At 39.4% G+C, this 17,924-nt stretch overlaps 1 protein-coding gene across 2 annotated transcripts in view; it reads left to right on the top strand.

The window, feature by feature from the left end:
• The window catches only part of rapgef4a (Rap guanine nucleotide exchange factor 4a), a gene marked incomplete at its 5' end in the record, with an annotated part of 37,994 nt that extends 20,934 nt beyond the window's left edge, over positions 1-17,060 (top strand). Inside the window, 26 exons of one of the 2 annotated variants that reach the window (XM_080477995.1) lie at positions 2,255-2,319; positions 3,381-3,431; positions 3,541-3,647; positions 5,059-5,180; positions 5,271-5,454; positions 5,541-5,625; positions 6,519-6,579; positions 6,705-6,781; positions 6,911-7,057; positions 7,871-7,986; positions 9,589-9,674; positions 10,026-10,117; positions 10,247-10,384; positions 11,063-11,151; positions 11,334-11,364; positions 11,457-11,535; positions 12,431-12,577; positions 13,530-13,627; positions 13,771-13,896; positions 14,428-14,606; positions 14,688-14,778; positions 15,476-15,526; positions 15,727-15,814; positions 15,977-16,041; positions 16,159-16,213; positions 16,345-17,060. In XM_080477995.1, the coding sequence (XP_080334121.1) occupies positions 2,255-2,319; positions 3,381-3,431; positions 3,541-3,647; positions 5,059-5,180; positions 5,271-5,454; positions 5,541-5,625; positions 6,519-6,579; positions 6,705-6,781; positions 6,911-7,057; positions 7,871-7,986; positions 9,589-9,674; positions 10,026-10,117; positions 10,247-10,384; positions 11,063-11,151; positions 11,334-11,364; positions 11,457-11,535; positions 12,431-12,577; positions 13,530-13,627; positions 13,771-13,896; positions 14,428-14,606; positions 14,688-14,778; positions 15,476-15,526; positions 15,727-15,814; positions 15,977-16,041; positions 16,159-16,213; positions 16,345-16,472 (2,558 nt within the window). In that variant the 3' untranslated portion in view covers positions 16,473-17,060. Of the gene's footprint in view, positions 1-2,254; positions 2,320-3,380; positions 3,432-3,540; positions 3,648-5,058; positions 5,181-5,270; positions 5,455-5,540; positions 5,626-6,518; positions 6,580-6,704; positions 6,782-6,910; positions 7,058-7,870; positions 7,987-9,588; positions 9,675-10,025; positions 10,118-10,246; positions 10,385-11,062; positions 11,152-11,333; positions 11,365-11,435; positions 11,536-12,430; positions 12,578-13,529; positions 13,628-13,770; positions 13,897-14,427; positions 14,607-14,687; positions 14,779-15,475; positions 15,527-15,726; positions 15,815-15,976; positions 16,042-16,158; positions 16,214-16,344 lie in introns of both variants that reach the window. The other variant, XM_080477994.1, reaches the window with a different exon arrangement.
• Positions 17,061-17,924: the final 864 nt, after the last annotated feature.

The raw sequence follows: 17,924 nt of genomic DNA, 5'->3' as shown, positions 1-17,924 counted from the left end.
GTTCTACTTGATCCTATTGGATTGGGATAAAGTTGGATACTATTCATGCTTTTCTGTTGCACGTTAACTTAATATTGGCTTAGCGTCGCTCAAACAGAGCACTTAACTTGCTTCAAAGTCATGTGCTATAAAAATGATGAACAGCAGTGTGCTGTGAGAAAATCCAGAGTTTGTTGGGTCACAGTCAGTAGTTCACCGCACCGACTGCCACGCATTTTTGATAGCTGCTCAAAAATGATTGACACTTTTTTTTGTTTTAAAGAAAATGTTTCTCTGCTTTGTAAACAATTCACAGCCTCAAACACCCACACCCTCAAATTAGGATTGGATAAACCGCTGTAGCCTTTGGAGCTGCTTTTAAAAGGGGATGTGTCTGCTTTAATATTCATCACCGGTGCATGCTTTCCAGTCTCATTGTAAGTGCAGAGCTGTGAGTATTTTTTGCCGCGTACTCTGGAGTACTCCGGGGATTTACAGTATGCACTCTGTGCAAGGATACGGCAAGTCACGAGTGGCAGAAGCAGCAGCAGCAGCGGCCGGAGGCTGATGCACTCTCCAGTACAGGACATGTTGGGTTTTTAACTGTAGTGGCCAGGTTAAATGAATTAAACATAATTTAAACAGTTACAACAACACGCTTTCACAGCACCAAAGTCAGCATTTTTTTATTCACTCCATTCATGCGTTCAGCGCCGCTTTACCAACAATTCACAAGCATCCGCATGTGCGTTTTTCACAGGTTACACACAAGATTTACAAAAATACCACAGCTTGTGAATGTTCAAACTAAAAAGTGTTTTTTTCTTTCTGTGCCAGTGTCTAATCTTGGAATCATTGTGCATGGTACATTCCCATTGATGTGATGGAATGGATGTGACTCCCGAATGAACGGCATGATGGCACTGGGACTGGTGTAATGGCTTAACAAATGACTTGACGGACAGCCGTGTTAACTTCTCCAAATGATACCCATGCAGAAACTCTCTGTGACACATAAATAGAGATTCATTAAAATAGTACATGAGGCTGAGCGTTGTACTTTCCGAGCTGTTTAAAGCAGAACAGCTCCAATGAAGCAAAGTTGTTTTTTCCTGCAATAGAATTCTTGCTGTTTGGTGACACTAGGCTCATAGAATGAGACTAATTGATTTAGGGAAATGATAAATACAGCCAGGTTGTGAGTAAGTATTACCTCGGATTTTATAGAAAGAGTTTTCTTTCTGTTTATTAAACGTTGCGGTGGGTCATTACTGGTTCTATTAAATGGCTGGTTCATACGCTTGTTGTACGACGATTGAGCAACAATAAAATAACCTCACACAAAACCCACAAACACATAGGAAATGAACGCATGCAGCACACACTGAGGATACAGTGAACAAAGTCAAAGCAACAGACGCTTGAGCAGTGTTCCTGAATGCATCGCCCCAAGCATAATGTTACATTTTGCGCCCTGGCTTTCATGCATTGTGTGGATTGTGTGTCTGGTTTTGTGGTATCGACAGTCGCAGAAGCAAGTCTAAGAATAGCTGAGTTTCCCCTGCAGATACAGTTGTGACTGAGCAGCCTCGACTGATTATGCTGTTTGTCCTGAAGGGGAGCAACACAGCAGACACTCAGAGCCCCTTAGACGGAGTAATAACCACACCCACCTAACAAACCCTGTGCAGGACTGTCATGCCGAATAAAGCAATGGTTTAAGCACCTCTTTATTGGTTTTGATTTGCAAATTTAACCATTTTTGTTTTTAACCCTTTAATATCGATTTTCAGAAGAAGGAAGTTTTATTATTCTGGAACCTGCTTTATAATATTTTATATAACCGGAGTAAAAGTAAAAGTAAATACTACTACTTTCTATACAACAGCCACTGAAAACAAACACACACATCAGCGATCAATAATTTAATATATACATTGTATAAAAAGTATTGTGCATTAAGGGCAACAGTCTTTTTAGTAAAAAAGCACACAAATCACTCACTGAACTATATGGGATGATTTTCACTGCAGTTTATACATTCATCTGAAAATTTTAAACAAATGCATTTACGCAAAATGATTTCAACATTTTATATTTCACTCTCCAACAACAGCAAAAACCTAGACAGCTTATCATTAATTCATTTTCTGCTGTAAATCTTTAGTGACGTCTATATTGTCATATCCATCAATGTGTTGGAATTATGTGTTTTCTTTTTGTCAAATAAAAAAGACAAGCCTGTCTGTGTTTATGTTTCCACTCTTTCCATCAGGGATGCCGGACAAAGAGAACATAAGCAACAATTCGTTTGTTTCTGTCTCCAAACATCAGACTAAGGTAATTCCTCTGACAGGGACACACACTCATTACTTATTGAACAAATGTTTTATATTGTGTACCACTACAACATATTATGAAAGACCACGAGAGGCTGTGGCCTTGAGACAATGCTGGCTCCTTCGCTCTGTTCCCGTCTTAAAATGGAACTTAAATGTTTGGAAACAAGTTGAACTAATTCTGTCGTCACTTCGTCAAGTTTTTTCCTGATGGAACAGCATCTTTCATTGTTAACCGCCTCGACGGCAGTGGGTGGAAATGAGCAGGGATGTGAGGTTTGTTTAAAAGTTGGTCTAATTATAAACAAGGTGTCCAGAGCAGTTCCTGCTCCACCTTTCTCCAGCGTTCATTTCCTGTCCACCGGCTTGATAATGTGGCACTACAGCAGATTTATGATGCCTTTTGTTTGGTTCCTGTCTGGAGTTTCGTCACAACACAATTGTTCTGTCATGTGAAAAGACGCAAACCCATTAATTATATTCCAGTTATGTAACGCACAAAATGCCTCAGTTTACTCTAACATACATATAGGAATACTAGCTGTAAACCTCTCCTACTTTGGTGACTTAGTGGACTTATTTCTCATCAATGAATGATGGGGCTTTAAAGTCCTGACATAAATGCATGAGTTGCACTGCTTTCTGAAGCATGGCGAATGTATTTTAAATGTCACAGTCCTGCAGACCACCTCCTGGCCTCCGCTAGGAAAAAAACACAAAAAACCCCAAAGAGATACAGAGAGCACTCCCATACAGTAACACACAGCGTCTATATCTTTTTATATAATGTACACAAATCTGCCAAGTTGCTGGCAGCTCACTGCTGTGGACCTAAAACTAAAGGTTCAATTAAAACGGAAGGCCAGCGAACACAGACCGTCAGCTGTGCGTCATACAGCAACAGTGAGGAAAAACACGGGCAATTGATTCAACGTGTTCTCACCCTGATGTCTTTTAATGACATTCACCAGGAGATTTTCACTCTGCAGCAAACCTCACCCTTTTCACCCTTGTTTTAATTTCAACTGCTCTCATTTTTTTTTGTTTCATTTTATTTTGCAGAAGTCTTTCATTGAAAGTCCAGCCAAACCCCACCCTAAATGCATTTCTCAGGTAGTAAACCCAAGCACCTTCTGTGTGTAGGGGTCAGTCACATGTTTATGTTACAGGTGAACATTTAAACTCTGTCGCACAGAGATTTGACTTCGGTTCTAACGGGCAGGTTCCCTCGGAGAAGATCCTCCGCGCTGGGAAGATTCTCCGCAACGCCATCCTGTCCAGGGCACCACACATGATCAGAGACAGGAAGTACCATTTAAAGACGTACAGGTGAGTAGTGATCAGTATGTTGCATTTGAGTCCATAAGTACACTGGTAAACATCAAAAAAAAAGGAAATAGATTAAACATGCTAGGAGTTGCACCGTATTAAAAAGTCCAAACAAATTTGTGTAAATGTATATATCACATATGACCTAGTTACTGCTTGTTTTTTTATTTAGATTTTAGTCAATGAGCTATAAAGATTAATTTGTTTAAATTTTTTAATTAAAATCAGTTCTATTTTTTGATTTTGTCATCATTTTCCTTCATCAGAGCTCATCTCCTTTATACTACTGAGTTTACCTTTTTAAATTGTGTAAGAAATGCTCGTTTTTACTTTCACCCATACCACTTTATCTTGCTCAGGATTGCTGAATCCCAGCTCACTATGAGTGAAGGCGGGGTCACCAGTTTACCACAGGGAAAGCACAGAGAGACCGACACCCACACACACGTCGACACACAATCCAGGCTGACCAAATTACCTCACGATGGATATTTAGGGAGGAAACTGCAGTACCTGGAAAAAGCCCGTGCTCAGGCAGAACATTCAAACTCCACAAAGAAAGGCCCACTCTGGATTTGAGCACACAACATTTCTGCTCCGAGACGAGAAAAGCTGACCACTACACCACCGTGCAGCCTTCGTCATTACCAACACATGTATAATCTGAAAAAGCATGATAAATTGATTTGTGGTGACAACCCTCACATGATAATACTTATGTAAAATGTAGGACACCGGTGGCCCAGAGGTCAGAGAAGCTTGCTGGTACTCTGAGGTTTTCCAGGTTCAACAGGTTTACCACTACGGGCCCCTGACCCTGCAGTCCTAGTGCGTGCAGTATAGTTAATGTTAACTATGAATATGATGTGTAAAATGCAGTAAAATTTATTTAGAAAAAATCCAAATGAGGATCGATAAGGAGTAGTAAATAAATATATTTTATAAACGTGATCTAGATCATGAGAAGATCCAGTCGAAGTTGTAGTGAACATCATTATGAAATTATTAAACATCTTGTGAAACATTTGAAGTTGGGTTAACTTCAGTTTAGACAAATAAATCAATGTTTCTACTGAAATAACTTTACAAAAATTATTTAAAAAAGTAAGAAAATATATGTTTGTTTGGTTGTTAACGGTACTTAATGGTACTTCTTGGAAATATAGCTACTGTTTCAAAACGTACGTATACAAGTATATGGCAATATTTATTATAAATAGAACAATATAACCCATGCAACATGTAATGTATTTTTAAATTAATTTAATTGAATACCTGATGTATAAAACAACTGATCACTGAAGGTATTTTATCACAAACCTCTGTTAACAAAATAAAACAATGACGAATCATGAAAAGACAGTCACATAATAACAAAACTAACAAATACATGGACCTGTGTGTTTTTTAGGCAGTGTTGCGTGGGGACAGAGCTGGTTGACTGGCAGATGCAGCAGGGCTCATGCGTCCACTCTCGCGTTCAGGCTGTGGGCATGTGGCAGGTGTTGCTGGAAGAAGGTGTTCTCAACCATGGTGAGAGTCTGCGTCTGCGTACACACAACAACTCAGTACAAATTTGATTTTCATCTCTGCTGCTTGTGCTGTTTTTTTACTGCGGTGCAGTCGACCAGGAGCTGAGCTTCCAGGACAAGTATCTCTTCTACCGTTTCCTGGATGACGAGCTCGAGGACGCCCCTTTCCCCACTGAGGAAGAGAGGAAGGAGAGCCAAGAAGAGCTGCAGGACACTCTGCTCCTCCTTTCTCAAATTGGGCCTGATGCCCACATGAGGATGATTCTGACCAAACAGTACTGCTCACAAGCTCTAATCACCAAATCAATGTAAACTCCAGTGTAATAGCTTTTCATTTCATGAATATCTTTCCTTCTTTCAGCCCATCTGAAAGGACGGCGGATGACTTGGAGATCATTTATGAGGAGTTGTTGCATATTAAGGCCTTATCCCATCTATCCACTACTGTGAGTACGCACTCTGTAGATAGATAGATAGATAGATGGATAGATAGATAGATAGATAGATAGATAGATAGATAGATAGATAGATAGATAGATAGATAGATAGATAGATAGATAGATAGATAGATAGATAGATAGATAGATAGATAGATAGATAGATAGATAGATAGATAGATAGATAGATAGATAGATAGATAGATAGATAGATAGATATGTTACCTTTTGCTGATGAGTTGCAGGAGGTCATTTGATGGCTCGGACCACACTGGCTTTTCCTTTCCTTGACCACTTCTGATAAATGTTGGCCAGTCCCAATCAGGAATTCTTCCGCAAGAGCTGCAGTATTCAAGATGCTCTGAGATTGTTGTCCCATCCCTTCATCTTTTAAAATGCTTGACCCAACTCAGAGGGCAGATTGCCAGTCCATCAAATGATTAAAACAGAAAAACACAGAAGCACACACACTGACAGACACGCACAGGCAATGCAGGGACAAAAGTTCAGTGGAGCAAAGGAGGAAATCTGGAGAGACTGTGCAAGCTCCACACTCAAACTAGGAATATACTTTCTGGTCACTACACTGTCCAGTTGTCGAGCAATCACAATTTGGCTCCTACACTTTTTGGACAAAACGATCACTATGTTCCACCCCACCGGTGCCATGTTAAAGAGTTAGTCATGGTTACGTTCCTGGTTAGTGGTGATAATGTTGTAGCCTACCTGTGCGTGTTGTCATTTTCACTGTTTCAATTTTCATAAAATGTATTTAAGTGTCTGTGTTGCTGCTTGAAGCAAATGAAACTCAAACATGGCTTATGACATTTGCAAAAAACCTCCCCTGGATGTTCACTAAATTCATGTGACGTCTAAGAGCATCGGTCTTTTCTGTTGCACAGGTAAAGCGAGAACTTGCGGGAGTGCTGATATTTGAATACCACACAAAGGCAGGAACAGTGTGTAAGTAATGAGTAATGTCATCCACAAAACGCTTTTCCCGAGCACCTGAGGCCATTAATCCTACACGTCCCAGATTATGGCGTATTAGATCACTGAGGCTCCTCTTTGTTCATTTTCTCCGTCAGTATTCAATCAGGGTGACGAGGGCACGTCATGGTACATCATTTTAAAGGGCTCGGTCAACGTCGTCATCTACGGAAAAGTATGTATGTCTCCCGAATGATATGATCAGAATCATGTACAGTTGTTGAAATATCTAATCTTATTTTTCTCTGACCACAGCATTGATTCATGCCCCCATTATAACTCATTTGTATGCTGACCTGTGCAGGGAGTTGTCTGCACGCTTCACGAAGGGGATGACTTTGGGAAACTGGCTCTCGTCAATGACGCCCCCCGTGCTGCGTCCATTGTCTTACGGGAGGACAACTGTCATTTCCTGAGAGTAGACAAGGAGGACTTCAACAGGATTTTGAGGGTGAGTGACTTCATAGTGTTGACTGATACTTTTTCAGTGAAAATAAAAAGCACTGTCACCCTCTGTTGGCAAAAACTCTGTAATGCAGCCATGAAAGGTACTTGGTGTTTCCTTTGAGTCTGTACATCGGCACTCTGTACCCCTTAGTTTAGTTACTTTACTAAATATTTATATTGATTATGAATACTTTTTCTGATTGATGTTTAACTGTGAATGCAAGCCAGATAGTTACTTCCATATGGTAGCAAAGATTGCTTCGTAAACTCCTTTCTTGAATCAGACTACAGCGTCAGAGATTATTTTGGAATAAATATGTAATAGTGATACTTTAAAAAAGTCTATGCAGAATTTAAAAAGAAGACACCTTTTTTTGTTTTGGACAGTGCAATAACAGAATATGATTTGAAACATGTAATGTAGCTTGGGATGCTCGAATCTCCTCGTTTAACAAAATTGTAGATTTGTAATGTTTACACAAAATAAGATCTCTAAACTCAAACAAAAGAAATATGGAAGTCTTATAGCGTGATAATGATATATAATTTTTATTAATTATTATCTTTTATATCAAAAGTGCTTCTAAATAGTCTTGATAAATCACACATGATATAAACTTGGTCTTTACACGCCATTTCCACTTAGTTGTGAAAACCATAGTGAAAATCCACAGAGCTTTCAGTGTCTAGTAAACATAATCACAGCTTTGTGATAGTGGGGGTTAGGCCTGGATAAATCACACAGTGTTCGTGTACAGTACAGCTTGTGTCTTTATATAAATATTGAAAGGCTGTGTTTTCATGTATCTTTTTGAAGGATGTGGAGGCCAACACTGTTCGCCTGAAGGAACACGGTCAGGATGTTTTGGTGTTAGAGAAAAGTCTAAGCAGCAGTCGAACGTCTGTCCAAGGATCCTCGGCCTCCCATTACAAGTAAACACACCCAGCACATTGCTCACGCTAAACACATCATGCAGTGGCTCTGTCTGACCAGTCTTTTAACTTGTAACCTGCAATTCGTCTTTAATCAACAGTTAAAGTTCATCCTGTTACAGTTCCGAACATTTAACCCTTCAAACAAATAAAACCCAACTCCAGGTTCAATAAAAGGAAGTTATTTATTTATTTATTCTTTTACTAAGATTGCAGATAACAAGCTTTATACTATAAAACCTGGGCAGTGGTCAAAAACAGCTGAGGTCAGTAGACGGCTCTTATTGTATAACTGAGAAAGTATTTATTGTAAATTATAGTCCAAGCTAAATTTAGCTACAACCCTTTAATAGCCAGAGAGAGTGAACAACAATACAGAATCACAACTTTTCCTCTTCCGTCTTCTTGTGGCGCACACAAGAATGTTGTTTCATGTAAAGCATTGACTCCAAAAAAACTTTTTATAAATGTTTCTTTATACCTCATCATTTCGTGGTGATTCATTTTAGGAACCTGCCGGTGGTTTGTATTTTGCTTTTTTTAGTAACATGTTCCTAAAAAGCAAATACAAAAATGAATGTTTCTCAGATTAGAAGAAGTAACATGCATACCATGGCGTATTTATTTATTTATTTATTTATTTATTTAATTAATTAATTATTTATTTATTTATTTATTTATTTATTTATTTATTTATTTATTTATTTATTTATTTATTCATTCATTCATTCATTCATTCATTCATTCATTTGAGATTAATCCATGTTTAGTATATCCTTTGGTGTTTTTGAACCACACAATCTTTTAATAATGGCCACAGCCATATTCAGTGTAAAAGAGGCAACTTCAAAAAAAAAAAAAAAAAGGTATAAAAAGGTTGACTATTTTAAAACAGGTGTTTGTTTGTGCACGTTATTTTTGCTACTCTTACTACCGTTCACGTCCACAATATACAACAATAAAGCCGTATACTTCAGCCTTAAACCTTAGTGAACAGCACGAGACAATCTGACCTGCAGGTGAAAACTCTGCAGCACCAGCTCAGCAGTCCTGTGCACTGCAGCCATGACTGTTATCCTAATAGAGGCATCTGTCACTGCCCCAGTCTAATATGGAGAGACATATTAATGGTAATGATGGCCTGGCGTCTCGAGGGAAAGGAAGGCCTGGCAAGTCACAATTACTTGTTCAGGGTCGCCCTCTAATCAACTCCACTCCTCACGCATGAGAGTGTCAAGTCTTGTGTTCTCCCCCATGAGTGGGGGACACAGTGAGAAGACACAGCGTTGCTGGTGTGGCTCCCTCTTGTCATGCTGTTATCCAGCCGAGGCTGGATTGTGTTGATTCTCCTTCACACAGAAAATGCCCCCATGTCATTTTTTATTTATTTTTTGGCTTCTCTTGTAACACTTAGCCCAGACTCCTCTTCATCCTCAGCTGGCCAAGAACACTGATTGTAAATAGGATTGTTATCAAATGAAGCAATCACAGAGGAACATTGAAGTAACATAAATCAGTCGAGGGCCATAGCCGTGTCATTAAGCATTAAGAGCCAGTGTTTCTTGATTAGTGAAGGGTGTGTTTTTTCCTCTGTTGTTCCAGATACAAGATAATGTCTGGGACGCCGGAGAAAATTTTGGAGCATCTCCTCGAAATGATGCGATTGGATTCCCAATTCACAGAGTCAGGTACCGCTCACCCAGCCACGTGCTGCATGTGGGATTGGAGCCACCTAATACGATCTATCAATATGATGATCATCCAAAGTGAAGGGTTTTCACCTATGCAGCATATTTATTCTCTCCACTCTCTCTAACTCTGTCTGTGTCCTCCACCACTGCACTGACCCGTTTGTTCTCGCCTATAATTAGGCACACATCACAGAGCTGATCTAATTACTCGTGCTCGTGTGGATACATATGGTTTTCGTTTGCCTGCAGAGGTGACAGCGACAGGGCCGTGTGCTTCAAGGCCCGATGACGCTGTTTGATGTGGTTTGTCAGTGAAAAGACAGGTGTTTGTCTTTGTTTCTGTCCCAGACTCAGCTTTGGATGACTTTGTGCTCACGCACTGCGTCTTCATACCCAACAGTCAACTGTGTCCAGTCCTGATCGCTCAATATCCTTCCAGTGTTATGTTTCTCTGTGCGACAAAATGTCATTTTCCAATCTGTAAAGCTGAGTTGCAAGTTTCGATTGGGTCGCTCTGTTGTAATTTTACTGTTGTTGATCTTTAACTGCTGTGCAACTACCACGCCCAGGCTTCACAGGGCTCCGAACAGGAGATGCTGGACTACACACTTAACAACAAGCGCAGGGTGATCCGCCTGGTCCTGCAGTGGGCTGATTTACATGGAGATCAGCTGCAGCAGGAGGATGCCTCCCTGGCTTTTCTTGAGGTCAGCCGATAACTACGAAGGTGGTCCTGGACTGGTCATGCAGACTTTTCACCAAAACATTCCAGTTTTAAAAAGTGTCGACGTAGAGTGAGGGTACAAGTTAGGCTATTTGTAGCTGTGGTTTTGGGAAGTCTTTTGAAAAGTGCAATTGTGACATTAACTTACCTGGATTTTAAAACTGCCGAATAATTAGACACCAAATGTCTCTCAGAGTTTTCCGCTGCATTAGTCACGATTTACACCATCAAAGAATGACAGATCCCTTCACTATAAAGACACAGACATGTGCCAGACATACAGAAAGGAGAATTAGAAACAAACATAATCATTGAACTTAACAATAACTGCATGAGATACATCATTAGCGTCTGAATAGCTGTTCAATCTAAACAACAAATGTCTACAGCAACATGGTGATATTTGCACAGCTGTTTAGTTTGTTGGTCTTGAGCTGATGACGATATTGTTTCTCCAGTATAAACAATGACCCCGATGATCTCCTGATGTAATGTGGTGCAGAGCTGGAAAAATCAAAGATTTATAGTTCACGCACAAAGTACATGTACTTCCTGGGGATTTTATATTTTCTTCTCGGTGAAATCCAGATCATTACAGTTTGAAATATGACCTATTACCTACCGTGCCATTTCTTTACTCAAAGCTTGTGTTGTTTTGCAGGAGTTTTTCATGGCTGTGTCTAATGATGCCAAAGCACTTCCTGCCCTCAGGGTTCAGCTTACAGAGCTGGAGAGAATTGTAAAGCACAAGTGAGTCCATGCTTTTATTATTGATGTTTAATATTAAAAAAAACAAAAATCAAACACTATAATCATGGTCATGTTTGAATGCCGTCGGGATTCTGATTCGTTTCTTTTTGTTTCATTGGTGACCAATCAAACTAACAAACCCTCCAGTTGATTTTGTTGTCTTCTAATGTTTGATTTTTCAGTGCCGAAGATGCAAAGTCCTCACAGAAAAAGGTACATGAGTGATCTTCTTTGTCCAAAGTTTAAAGGTTTTTCAAAGTTTTATTGTATGAGCTTGTGAAGCTGACTGTGTTATTCTGCCGCAGCACAAAGTTCTGCTGCGACAGTTCAGTATGGGAGATGAAAAACTTCAGAGACGTCAGCCAATCAAGAGCAATGATGAAAGTGAGTAAAGAACAAGCTTCGACATGCTTCTGTGTATGGTTGTCCACCAATATATAATACTATACCTGCTGCACCATCCGACCTATGTTCGTCCTTTTAAAACTTGGTTTTAAGTCCATCAGACACAGAGTCATGCTATTGTTCATTTTATAACAGTAGGAAACAACACTGTCCTGTTTAAGTCACACTCCTGTTTTTAGTGACATTTGAACCTTGTCATTCAAAACTCAAGAAACTCAGGAAAATGTTCAAACAGGCAATTTCTGGTCATTTTGATTTACATAAAAAAATCTTGATTTTGTAGCCAGTAAATTTGTTTATATAACAAATTATCCCTGTTTTTATCTTCTTTAAGAAACAATTTGCGCCTGCTGACTAATAGCTTTTAACACTTTTTGAAAAGAGTATTTTTTACTTTAAGATGGCTTATTTTGTGAGCAGTACTTTTACATGTAATCGAGTACAGCTGAGACAATGTGACAGAGGTCATTTTCTGTTCCACTGCACACGTAAGGCCCACTGCATCCTCTGGGTTAGACATCTTTTTGCGACTAAACAACAAATAATAAAGTTGATTTTTTTCTAATTTAACATGTTCGCTTTTACTGAACTGGTTGATTATTTTTCTTCTTTACTTTAACAAATACCAGAAAGATAAAAACATACAACAGTGTAAGTCCCAACTGGTTAAAACCAAGTAGTGGCAAATATCGTTGCTGATACAGAAAATATAGGGAAATAGCTCGTTATACAAAAGGTTCTATCGTATCTCCTGACCTCTGGGCTGTAAAAGAAACATTAACCTTGTTGTCTCGCACTCTGCTGTGCGGCTTCACCACTCCTTTCATTCCTCCTTGTTGACAGTTGCTTTAATTACTCTGATTCATGCCTCCAGTTCTGTTCAAAGTCTACTGCTGTGACCACACCTACACCACGATCCGAGCCTCGGTGGCGGCCTCAGTCAGGGAGGTCATCAGTGCTGTGGCCGACAAGCTGGGGTCAGCAGAGGACCTGCTGCTGGTCAACCTCAGTTCGGCAGGAGGTGAGAGCAGCCGCGGCTACTTGTTAATCAAATAATTGGAGAGAGCGAGGGGGCTACACCAAGCAGTGTGCTCTACTAATTCATCCGGGCTGATTTAGTGGGGAAATTAGCGGCCTGTTGCGGTGAGTGTGTTGACTGTGAATGGCCGCTCCAATAGGTGCTGAACAAATCAATTTTAAAGGGGCTTATGAAAAGCCTGGGATCAGATTTTCTCATAACGATCAGGACAAGGATTGATTTCGGCAGCTGCTTCTTACTGTCGTGATGTTTCCTTGCTGTTGTTGCCATAAAGTGCTGATGAAAGTTTCTGCATTTATCCTTTCTTACTGAACTTTCACTACAAAAGATGAATAAATGAAGCTGAAGATGTTCTATTAGCCAAGGGTAATTATCACAGAACATCTGCATGTCCAACCAGGGAACCATCCGTCCGTCTTCTTTACTGATTTATTCAGCGTAAGGTCCCTGCCACTGGAGCAGACTCCAGTTCAGGATGTATGAAGACTGGTACAGTGTAGACATCACAAGAAGAACAGAGCGAGACAATCACACACAATCAGTCCCATGAGCTTTTTAGAGTCGCCAGTAGAGACATTAAAAGACACTATATTGTAAACTTTCTTGGTTTGCATTCACCTTCTGTTATGTAGTCTGTTGTTGTGAATCCATGTGAATATCCCAATAAATTTGCATTCTGCAGTTTTATTTAGTTCCTTCTTGCTCTCCTGAAGTTGTGCCTTCTTTTTTTTTTTTTTTTTTTAAACAATCTGTATTTGCCCAATCGGACTGTGTAATGTCAGCTGAAGCTGATTAAATCAATCACAATTGGCAGTATTTTAACAAATTATGAAAATGTATTTCTGACAGAAATGGTCAGAAGGTGAAGGGGTGATCTAAATGCTAACCCTAAAATAGTACAAATTATTCTAAGTTGTCTGTGATCCTTTTACAGAGAAAGCTGTCCTTAAGCCCAACGACGTGTCAGTGTTTTCCACGCTCAGCATCAATGGACGGCTGTTTGCCTGTCGCAGGGATCAGCTGGATTCACTGGTTAGTGAACATATTCTCAGAACTCTACCAGCTCATGGGTCTTTCCTCTATCATCTATAATCACCAGCAGATTCAGTGCATCGTTGTTGCTCAATAACTGTTGTTAATCCTGACACATTCTGAAATATTGTGTGTTTTTATAGACGCCTCTCCCTGAGCAGGAAGGCCCCTCTTCAGGCTCTCTGGCCAGCTTCGAGTTGATGAGTTCAAAGGATGTGGCTTATCACATGACTTCTTATGACTCGGAGCTTTTCCGCTGTGTACATGAGGTATCGTAGCCTGCCTGGGGAAACATGATCAGAATTGCTGTAGTGTGTGTGGCAACCAGGCAACCTGGCAACCTGGCAACCTGGCAACCTGGCAACCCATCCATCCAGGGCAGGGACAGGTCAACCCCAAGGGGCAATTCTAGGGTCACCAATTAACCTCATATTAACTCTGGAACGAACATGCAAACTTCACACAGACAGAGTAGTTTGTCTGTGGAAGCAAAAAAATAAATAAAAAAATTACAATAAGATATAAGATAAGATATAAGATATCCCTTTATTTATCTCACATGTGGAGAAATTTGCAGTGGTACAACAGGATATTAAAGAGAAGAAAGCACACATAGCAGAAACTAAAAAAAAAGCAGATAAAAATACAATATGATAAAAAATATGCACACGGTGCCTATAAGTGTGGACATGTACAGAATATGGGGGTGGATGTATTGCACAAAAAAGCAGGTAAAAATACAATATAATAAAAAATATGCACAATTTTGTGACTTCTTGCTTTTCTTATGTATCTTCCAGGTTGAACTCATCTACCACACGTTTGGAAGACAGTATGTGAAGAAGACCACGGTGAACCTGGACCTGTTCCTGAGGAGGTTCAACGAAATTCAGTTCTGGGTGGTCACGGAAATTTGTTTGTGTTCTCAGCTGAGCAAAAGAGTGCAGCTCCTCAAGAAGTTCATCAAGATCGCCGCCCAGTAAGATGATCTTGTTTTAGTCCTTTCTCTTCACTTTGTTTGTGTTGGTGACACTAACTTTACGATCTGAATCTGTTAAAGCTGCAAGGAGTACAGGAATCTCAACGGCTTCTTTGCCATCATCATGGGGCTGAGCAACCCGGCTGTGTGCAGACTCAACCAAACCTGGGAGGTGTGTATATCTACCAAATCTACACTACGCACACAAAATATGGACATTTGTATTTGGTAGAATTTTTTTTTTTTTTATGTCACATGACAGTAAATTTTATACGATTGGAAAGTTATTTACCCCTTTAAATGTTCCTGTATTTGTGTGCATGTCAGCACATGTACTGTAGCTCCGGATGCCCAAAACAAGAGTCACAGCAGGAAAAAGCTTTGTGGCCTTTTTAACAAATATAATATGTTAAATCTGAGCTTTTTAAAGAGCCTCAAGAGAGGGAGCCGCAGGAGTACTCATGGGCTGAGGGATGCCTTTTTAAATTATGCTTCTTTTTCCCCCTTTTATTTTTAGGGTTGCAATAAAAGGAAATATGTTGTATGTACACTGAAAGAGTTTTTAACAACCCACATTTTTAGTACCAAATTCATAGTGAGTGTAGCAGAGGTTAATGCAAAGAAAAATACCTTTAGTGCAAAACTTTCTGTATAAGATTTATGAAAACTGAAGAATATATAAATAAAACTTGCCAGATATGTCGAACTAAAAGAGCATCTCAAGAATCATGCGCGTTATTACGGCCTGTGGATCCCGACAGCAGTTGAGAATGATCATATTGTGAAGAAATTTTAGCAACCATTACTACTTGGCATGAAATAAAGTATGTGCAGTACTCCAAGTGAACCGCTGTCATTTGTTTTCACAGAAACTTCCCAGCAAATTCAAGAAGATTTATGGAGAATTTGAAAACTTGATGGTGAGATGAAACAACAATTTGACACGATGAATCTCCCCCTCTGCCTGGTTTTGCTCTCTGCCGGTGTGAATAGTGAGATGTAAATCAGAATCCTTGCAGAGTCAGCTGTGGGTCCAGAGGCATTGCCACATGTCAGGATTGTGACTGATGCCTTTCACACGGTGACGGTGAATCTTAGAACAGTGTGACTGTTTCCACAGGACCCGTCCAGGAACCACCGAGCATACCGACTGACAGTCACCAAACTGGAACCTCCCATCATTCCCTTCATGCCCCTGCTGATCAAAGGTCAAACCTTTTTGCTCGGATGATTCTTTTATTTTTAATATAATACCCCCTTGGCCCCGTATACGGCAATTGTTTTGCTGTTGAAGCGCTTCAAACCTCTCAAATTGCTCTCATTTTTTAACATCAATCTCTTGTTGTTGTTGTTTTTTTTTCTCTTTCCAGACATGACATTTACTCACGAGGGCAACAAAACATTTATTGACAATTTGGTCAATTTTGAGAAAATGGTGAGGCTCTGCAGGTGCAGATTATTGTCCACCAGTTGGTGTGTTTTTAAGTGTTTTTTTTTTTTTTTTCAGTTAATTGATGATACTTATCGGTAATGATATCTCTCTGTCTTGCAGCGGATGATGGCTAACACAGTGAAGATAGTGAGATACTGCAGGAGTCAGTCATTCTGTAAGTTCCGCCTGATCTGTTTATATCACATCTATAACATACCTTTGTTCATCAAAAAAAAAAACATAAAAAAAAAAAAAAAAAGAAAAATCTGACTGATACTTATTTTCTCATCTGTCCAACATAATCAGGTCCAGATTCAGCACTGACCAGCAAGAACCACCCAGATGTTTGGACCTACGTGCGTCAGCTCAACGTGATCGACAACCAAAGGACGCTGACACAGCTCTCTCATGGACTTGAACCCCGCAGGTCCTGAATCCACTCAGGGACTGAAATGTTTCGCTCTGACGCTGCATCATGGCATGGCGAGTGCTTACGTTGGTGTGGATTTCCTTCAATACAAGCAATCACATGAAGGACCTAATGATGTACCAGATAATGAGATATTGTTTCAGGAGTCGTTGCCTGACTTGTTAAGCCTTTTATTACAGTAATTTGTGATATTTAAGCAACAGTATTTGTTGGCGGGTGAAGCACCTCTCATATCACTGTCATGCCGACTTCACACCATGTCCTACTCAAACAATTGAAGAAATTACAGATTCTAGTGAGATCTCATTTATCAGGCTGTTGCATATCATTTCACTGACGCTTTAAAACTGCAAGGTCTCAGTGTTCCTCATATCCAGTTGTTTCATATCTTTTGTATTGAACAGTATTTATACTATTTAAGTTTGTGATATTTCTTTGTGTTTTGAATTGTATACAAATATTTATTTTGACATCAGCATGCAGAGGTTTATGAATGTTTAACTTTTTAATTCATGTGAGCACAGTTCTCTTTGAAAGCCTGGCATATCGTAAATGTCTGAAAACCTTTTGTGTTGTAAATATTAAATATTTTAGATGTACTTGTGTGCTGTAATGTAATTATTTCATTATTGGTTTCCTCTGTGTTTACAGGTTTAATGTGTGATCTTGTTACTTTTTAAAACATTAATAATTCATTATAATTTCGAAATTATTTTGTTAAAACAAACTTAATTCATAAACTAATATAAAATTCCTTTATATAGACGTACAGGATACTAAATAGTAGATTGTCTAGAAAGTAATACCAAATTAACAAAGGGCTGAAAGAAATGCGGTAACAATCAGCTTAAGTTTCATCTTTATCTATCATGAAAAACACTGCCTGGACAATATACAGCTCAAAGACTCTCCTTTACAGCTGAAACAGAGATGTACCCTGCTGAATCCTAAACCGTACTGAGTCGTTTGTTGTCAGTTGAACTTGTTTTCTGACTCCTTTGGAGTCGACCGATCTCTTCATGTGGCTTCATTTCTTAATGTCTGATGGTGAAAAAAAAAGACTTGACTTATATATTGCATTTTACTACTTCATTTTCATGATCTGTGTCACTGCTTCACAAACCAAAGAGGACTGCTGCCATGCAAGATGCTTCACAGGTGGGCGGTCCAACCGTCAATCAAGAAGAGAAACTACCTGTTTGACCAGCTGAGCTGTGCCTGTCTTTACAAACACCTTCATAACATGTGTGATTAAAAGCTGCTCTGTAGTGTTTATGATATTTTAGTCACCTTCACAAAGCAAATATACCACTAAAAATATTGCACTTTATGTTGTTTCTTTATAAAGGAATATGAATATAAATCAGCATCACTTGTAAAAAAATGTTTGCATCAAATCTTAGAGAATGCAAGTATATTATTTCGTTTGAACAAAGATATAATACTTGACAGTTCA

This window comes from Lipophrys pholis (genome assembly GCF_963383615.2).
Source record: "Lipophrys pholis genome assembly, chromosome: 13".
In the NCBI taxonomy this organism is placed as follows: domain Eukaryota; kingdom Metazoa; phylum Chordata; class Actinopteri; order Blenniiformes; family Blenniidae; genus Lipophrys; species Lipophrys pholis.
The sequence above is the reverse complement of the archived record's forward strand: the minus strand, read 5'-3'. Positions and strand labels throughout refer to the sequence as shown.